General features: G+C 31.4%; 1 protein-coding gene across 4 annotated transcripts; it reads right to left on the bottom strand.

Moving 5' to 3' along the window:
* Positions 1–1,448: 1,448 nt before the first annotated feature.
* On the bottom strand, positions 1,449–6,734 carry LOC114277361 (thiosulfate sulfurtransferase 16, chloroplastic). 4 transcript variants are annotated; one of them, XM_028219253.2, is made up of 6 exons: positions 6,373–6,734; positions 5,941–6,061; positions 5,716–5,789; positions 4,146–4,216; positions 3,991–4,044; positions 1,449–1,820 (listed from the first exon to the last, which is right to left on the bottom strand). In XM_028219253.2, exons 1-6 carry the CDS (start codon positions 6,590–6,592, stop codon positions 1,746–1,748), a joined length of 615 nt encoding a protein of 204 aa, XP_028075054.2. In that variant the 5' UTR covers positions 6,593–6,734; the 3' UTR covers positions 1,449–1,745. The 4 variants fall into 4 exon arrangements, with proteins under 4 accessions (XP_028075054.2, XP_028075053.2, XP_028075055.2 ...); XM_028219252.2 differs by having other exon boundaries at positions 6,307–6,709; XM_028219254.2 differs by having other exon boundaries at positions 6,176–6,667.
* Between the last annotated feature and the right edge of the window lie 1,050 nt (positions 6,735–7,784).

Genomic DNA, 7,784 nt, shown 5'->3' with positions numbered 1-7,784 from the left:
TGTTTGATAATAATTTTGTTTATAGCTTATGTGTAACTTAAATAATTTTTTAAAAAATAATTATTTGATATATGGAGAAAGAGTGTCTTTAACTATTTTTTATTATCAATTTTCAGTAGTTACACCAAATAAATGGGCATTTAATCTTTTGCCTATATCAAGAATTCTATGTTTTAAAATATTTTTGTTTGTCTCGATATATTAAAAGAAAAAAAAAATCTATGGACCATGAAAACAAAACCAAAAAAATGTCCAGAATGTTAAATGTATTGTGTAAAATCAAAGTTGTATGTGTGAGACCATATCATCCATGAATCTAGACTTTTGATTTCAATTTTTGGATAATTTTTGCTTCTTTTTGTCTGGTTCATAGAATTATTCATATTAAAATTGCAATATGCTATGGCATCTCGAAACATAAAATTGCAATAATTGCAAGTATACACTGCCTAATAACATTTCTTTTCCTAGTGTCTCGAGCTTTTTACAGTTCAGTGATTTCTAATTGACTTTCTTAATATTCTTACTATTCACTTTTTTCTTTTCTTTTCTTTTTGCTCTGTTTTTCAGTGCCAGAAGAAAGAGTGCCTGAAACCTTAGTTGACTTTTGCTTTCTTGTTGGAAAAAAAATAATATTTATCAATCCACTGATACTGTGACAACTACGGAGTTGTTTGGAATGTCCTAAATAAGTGTTCTTTTTGTATTTTTAGATTAAAAAATTGAGAAAAAAAATATAGATGTTTGGATTAACTTTTTGACTTTTTATGAAAAAATGTGTATTAAAAAAATATATAAATTAGTGTGTAGGAAAAAATTAAGATTGGGAGTTGTGCAGCCGTAATTTTTGACTTTTGGCGAATAATGATAACTTTTTAACTTTTTGACTTTTTGAGTAACTTTTTGACTTTTTTTCAACTTGCCAAACTTGACCTAAATTGCCCATCCCTTACCAGAAGTTAATCAACAATATAATGAAAAACTTTATATACTATATGATAATACTGGTTGAGAGATAAGACAATTCATCTAGTGTGTTTTATGGTTTTTAATTATTGAGAACACTTCATAAATAATATCGTATAATATTTCAAAATTACTTAATAATTTTCAAAAAAATAATGGAATATCATGAAGAATGGCATTGGCTACACAGAAAATACTGTTGGAGGGGTAGAGGGTTGCGAGAGGAGGGTGATGGGCATAAAAACTTATTTTCAAAATAAATGTAAATTCCTTCACTTTTTTTTTTCCTTCAAAATTTTGAAAAATTTGCCACTTCTTTCGCTTAAATGTAATTGCAAGCATGCTTTAATTTTAGTTTCCCAAAAAAAAATTGAAAACAAAATAAACGAAAATGTCATCAATTTGGCACCAAGTTCAAACTACCTACCTTCTAAAGTAAGGCTGCATGCTTATCTCTCAAAATCCCTGATGCAAGTACAAGATTTCCAAACAGTTCAATTCTTCACATGTATGAGATATATATATATATATATATAAAGAACAAAAAAAGAAAAAGAAAAAGAAAAAGAAAAAGAAAAAGGATACAGGCCACAAAACAGTCAATGTTGTTATTTTGTGTTTATTACAGACTGAGCATTTTCACTGGAAATCTCTTCCCATAATGCAGGTCTATGTTGATTCATATTTTCTTTTTCTTAAGCGAGTTTTATTCATGTTTTCTTTATTTTTCCCCCCGTAATTGCCATGAAGCAAATAGATCATGTGCCCAAAAGCCAGACTCAGGACGCTATTGGGAGTCCATTCTGTGTCCAAGCAGCATACCCACCAGCCATGTCTGTAGCACCTGTAAAACCCTGCATCAAAGAATTGAGGTTTCATTTAGTTCTGCAGAACTTGCATCAAATTTGAAGCTCATTTCAGCAAAATTAATTGGAACAACAGAATTAAGTCATGTCAAACTTAAATAAATTTGCAAATGAAGGCTGCCAAAGAGATATGCTCACTATCCAGCTGCACAATTATATATATATTCTATTATATAAAACACACTACTCAAAACAGTTTTTTGAAACTGTCAGATTTTGTTTTTTTCTTCAAGAATGCCCGTATTGTTAACTGCTCTGGTAAATAAATGTCTACAGTTTTCAAATTCAATACATCTTTCTCATTCATCAAATCACCAAAAAAATTGAGATGAAAAATTGTTAACATATTGCATTTGCACACACTGCTTATATAATTCTAAGAAGTGTATAATTTAGTTTAACATATTGCATTTGCACACACTGCTTATATAATTCTAGGAAGTGTATAATTTAGTGTTCTGCTTATGAGTTACACAAGTTCACCACACTATTATCAAAGTATCTCAAATTTTCATTTCCCAAGCAAAAGGCAACCTCCCAATCAAAAACCATGAAAATCGTGGAATTAAAAAGCTAAAAAACATACAATTCTTTTTAAGATCCTCGTAAGTGCAAGTTTACGATATCCCAATCTGATTACGAATCACCAAATGATTAATATGCAAAGCTAACAACTACTTGCGGAAAATCTTCAACGGTTTCAAGCCAACTGTGGTCAATTTTTTTAAAGATTTCACAATCTGACAACTAATGTTTCACTCAAATAACCCATGAGTGGGTTGGAGTAAGGATGCACCTAATTAATGGCACCAACAATAAAAAATTTGGAATACAGGAAATGATATGTTCTCTCTGTTAATTTTTTTAAATGATTTACTGAGTCCAAAATTGAGGCAATATGTTGACATAAAATATTTTTGAACCTAATATCTTTACACTAGAAGATTAGTAATTGGAATACAATAGCTGATAAAAACTCATCCAAAAGGGCATCTCAAAAAAAAAACAAAAAACCTCGTAAAAAATTGAAGCTATACAAAATATTTTTGTGCTTTTGTTATCACCAAGCAAATTCCCAGAAATTTCTACTTGATTGCTTTTGCATTTAGCCTCTTATAAAGATCAATTCTTCACCAAAACTTCAAACGTCTTAACTACTACAAGAATGTAGCTTTTCAAGACTAGTCTATCAAACCATAGCCTTCGGTGATCTTATTGACATATCTTTCTATTTAGAATCCACAAGCTAGTAAGTGGTTGAAGCAGAGGACTTCTACTATTCTAAAAACTAAAATGACAAAAACTCCTATCAAGTTCAGACAACATTAGAGCAGTAGACCTCCAACATGCAATGCCAAGCTAATACGCATTCATCTCTTAACTGCAAACTTAGATTTGCATAGTTCTTCCCAAAGATAGATAAGTTCCATTACTTCTACTATTCTAAAAACTAAAATGACAAAAACTCCTATCAAGTTCAGACAACATTAGAGCAGTAGACCTCCAACATGCAATGCCAAGCTAATACGCATTCATCTCTTAACTGCAAACTTAGATTTGCATAGTTCTTCCCAAAGATATAAGTTTCTTTACTTGGAGGTGTCTTCAACAATGATAGATAAGTTCCTAACTTCCAATAGAACATTTTAATTATACGTTCAGAACTTCTGATTAGCATTCAAGTGAGGCTCTTAAAAGTCAAAATCCATTTTTAGAAGGGTGAAGAGAAGATTGCATACCAGTCTCATGGGATGACACAAGACAAAAAATTTATGTGAGTAGCAGCAGGATGACAGTCATAAAGTTAAAAGTAAGGCATCACAAGGTAGTCAATAGGACGAAGCTACCAGCAGTTAGCAGAAAATTTTGCACCTCTCGTTTCTTTGTGGGAACCAAAGGGTCAAGAAATATGTGGTGTGCGACATGAACTTATTGCGGAAGTTGGAAAATAGCATTTCTTGTATACAAGGTTTAAGAAAATTACAAACACTGGTGAAGGGCATCCCAACATGCAGATTATGCATACAGAAGTTTTCATCACTTATCTCATACTCATACTATAATGAAAGAAATAAAAACACGAGAGTATAGTATTTTTGGTAATTTAAACATATACAAAATAAGTGTAGAGATCCTTCTATTAATGACATGTACTTACAGCAGATATAAGGCTTGTTGCTGCCATCATCGATCTTTTGCCAGACTGGCATCCCTGCAACATCAGAAAGTAAAACACTTTCAAATTCAGCAAAGAGAATAAAACAATGTCATGCCAAAGAATAAATAAGGCAAAAACCAGTGGCAGGAACTCACAACAATAATCTTATCATCTTTTGTAAACTGCAACAATACTTCCTCCAGAAACTTAGGGTTCTTTGTCATCCCTGCATCGATGAATAAAAGAAGAATAACGCGACAAATTGAAAGAACTAGTGGGCCGTATACATAAACAATGGAAAAATAAATGTTAATTCGTACCAAGCCTAAAGGGTTGACATGCAAAATATAGGTTTTATGCATAAATGTTGACGCCAAGACTGTGCCCTTGGGCTTGTTACCATTAACATTCATATATTTTTTGAAGTTTTTTTTTTTTTTTTTTTTTTTTTTAAATGTAGGGACTTTTTTAACTTATTTCCTATTCTAAGTGAAAAGCGTGCAACTAAACACGTTTTTTGAAAGCGTGTATAGTAGAAATTTGAAGCTAGATTTAGAGTAAAAATTTGTTAAAAGTCAAAGTGTAGAAAAAGCAAAATTGATAAAAGCATTGTTAGCAGCCACATTTTCCTCAAAGTTTGAAATAAAATAGAAAATTAGAAAGCGTGGTTATTAAAAGCATGTTTAGTACATGTGGTTTGGGAAATAAGTTGAAAAGGGCCAAATTTTTAAAAGAACCGTATTGATTGTAAAAAGCCCAGTACTTGTCCGGGATCACATTCGTCTCCCCTTTATAGGTAAAGAAAATGATATAAAAGTCCACTTTCTTGACCCATTTTTAAGACCCAGTGATGTGTAAAAGAAATTATTGGCTGATGATTAGGAAAAACATGAAAGAAAGTTGCCTTAGATATTTTAATAAACTGCTACATCACTAGATTTGAAAAATGAGTCTAACTTTTGGGCTAGAATAGCACTACTCCATAGGTAAACATTGATTTTGAGCAAGTTAGGCAGGCATGGAATCACTGTTGATATGCTGTTGAGCTTCTATCAATTGCATAAGCCTCAATGAAATACTTCCAGTTTTGAAGTTAAGAAAGTCCAACATAAAACCCAGAGTAAGTTCAATATAGATGTTCACCCCTAGTATTTAGCTGTAGAACCTCACGCTTTTCCCAAAAGTTTAGACATAAAACAGTGAAATTGACAAATCTACAGCAGAGCAAAGAAGTAAACAGAACAGAAAAGAATTATAGTTTTTTACATAGTTGCAATGCATAAATATCTTCCTACAAGTGCGTACCATGACCTTGGGTTGGCCCAGTGGTCTTGTAGCTACACTTTAGGGTGTGGTGAGGGGAAGGTAAGGAGTTCGAATTGATGGAGCAACGGATTGAGGGGAAGGTAAAGTGCATAAACCACGAGGCTGTGTTTGGATCGTGGATTTGGGAAGGGGAAGAGATTTGGAAAGGGAAAACAAAAAATTGAGTAACCCTACCCAAATCCATGATTCAAACACACCCTAAACGTGCGTTGACCCGTTTTTTAGTGCTAGGAACACAAGTATTTCTCACCAAACACTATGGATTTGGGTAGGGATTAGAAAAGGAAATGAAAAATGTGGATGAATCCAAATTTCTACCCAAATATATGATCTAAACAAATAAAAACTATTTTATTAATAGATTGAATTGCAGAATTGCTTTCAGTAATTGACATAAACCTGATCCAACTTTGAACATGTAAGGAACATTGGTGGCCCCAACAGCATGCCCAGCACTGAACTCCTCAGCAGTCCTACACACACACACACACACAGAGTCACACCCACCACCACCAACAAAAATAATTAAAACACAAGCAGTAACATTTCTGGGCAAACAAACATGGATTTGTAATTCTGAAAACAACTCTGCAAAGAAACAAACCCAAATGAATAAATTTGTACCTGACATCCAAATAACGATGTCCAGCTTGAAGAAGGTCATGGGCTACTCGAACCGGCACCGACGTAGGAACTGCTGAGGATTCCACATTCCCTCCCACAGTAGTAGCCATCCCAACAACAACTGCTCATCATCACCGAATAATAACAAAACCCAAGTCAGTATCTATGAGTAATTTAAGCAAACACTTGACAGACGTACCACAAGAAAACTAGAATTTCTGTATTGGGTGCTTACAATTCGTCTTTCTGATGAAGTTTTTCAGATTGTATCAAGTCAAAGAAACAAAAATATACCCAAGTTAAATGGAAACTATCTATGTCTCTATATATACAGGAAGACAGGAACTTAGGACGTAACACAATGACCTGGAATTGAGACTTTGCTAGCGAATAAGAGGACGAATTGACGAAATAGGGGTGGAAAAAAAGGACCTTGTTGGGCTCCATTGTTTTTTCCAAGTTTTTCTCGGTTTCTCCTCTTTTCTTTGGGTGTGTCAGTGTATTTGACTTTTGAGATGCAGTACCTGTCATCTTCTGGATGAAGTTGACGAGGAGGGTGACGGTTATGGACCGCTTGGTGATGCAGTAAAAGGAAAACCGTTGACGAGAAATTAGTCATTGCCCCCCCGGAGCAAATCCGGAGGTATCTCATGGTTGAAATAGTGATCCTTCTATTTGTTTGTTTCTTTAGGGAAGATACACTTGTTCAAACATGAATGGTGTGACCAATATTTCTCAGATACCGAGGGCTAATTTGGCAACACGTTTAAAGTCGAAAGCTATTTTTTAAGAACGGTTTTACTTATATCACTATTTTATTTCTTTATACTTTTTATATGATTTTTTTTTTAATTTTATTTACGTGTGAAATTATTTTTAAAGATAAAATATTAAAATTAAAGTTCTATTTGGTTTGGATTTCAAAATATAATTTTATCATTGATTTGAGTGTAGTATTTGATTGTACCTTTCAAAACATAATTTTACACTCATTTCTTAAAACTGATTTTAAACTATAATCATTATTTTTCAAAACTTATAACCAAACACACAACTCAAAATTCTATTCAAAACTCAATTTTAAATATTTTTTATTTTTTTATTTTAAATATTTCATTCTATTTTATAGGAATATTTTTAGTATTTTAATTTTCATTATTTTTTTTAATATTTTGATATTTTAATTGTAAATATTTTGATTTTTGAAATATTTTTAATATTTTGATTTTCGAAATATTTTTAATATTCTTAATATTTTAATTTTCTAAATATTTTTAAAATATTTTTATGTTTATACAGGCCTAAAAAATTAATTGACAGAAAAATTAATTGACAAAAAATAATTGACATAGAAGTTATTTGAAAAAATAATTATTTGAAAAAAAATTATTCAAAAAAATTACTTAAAAACAATTAAAAAATCATTTTTTATTTGAGTATTTTAAAAATAGTTTGGTTATGACTGTTGATCAAAAATACGGATATCGAGTTATGAGTTGTGTGTTTGATTATCAATTATAGATTGAATTAAGTTTTGAAAATTTATCACCAAACAAATTTTCTTATTTCACATGTCACATCACATACAATTCAAAACTCAATTCAACATTCTATTCAAAAACGATAACCAAATAAATTTTCTACACTCAAATTATAATTTCACAACTCACAAACTCAAAATACAATTCATACTCTCAAATCATATTTACAAAACTCTGCCAAACGCAACCTAAATATATTTTATTATCCCCTTACACTTCTTGGTTTTCAATTCCTACTCTTCTTTTTTTTTTCAATTTTTTTTTTCTCTTACACATCTCTTTTCAAAAAGTGAGAATCATAGT

The sequence above is a fragment of the Camellia sinensis genome, chromosome 4 (assembly GCF_055761805.1).
Source record: "Camellia sinensis isolate YWXY chromosome 4, ASM5576180v1, whole genome shotgun sequence".
Taxonomy (NCBI): domain Eukaryota; kingdom Viridiplantae; phylum Streptophyta; class Magnoliopsida; order Ericales; family Theaceae; genus Camellia; species Camellia sinensis.
This window is presented reverse-complemented; position numbering and strand designations above follow the sequence as displayed.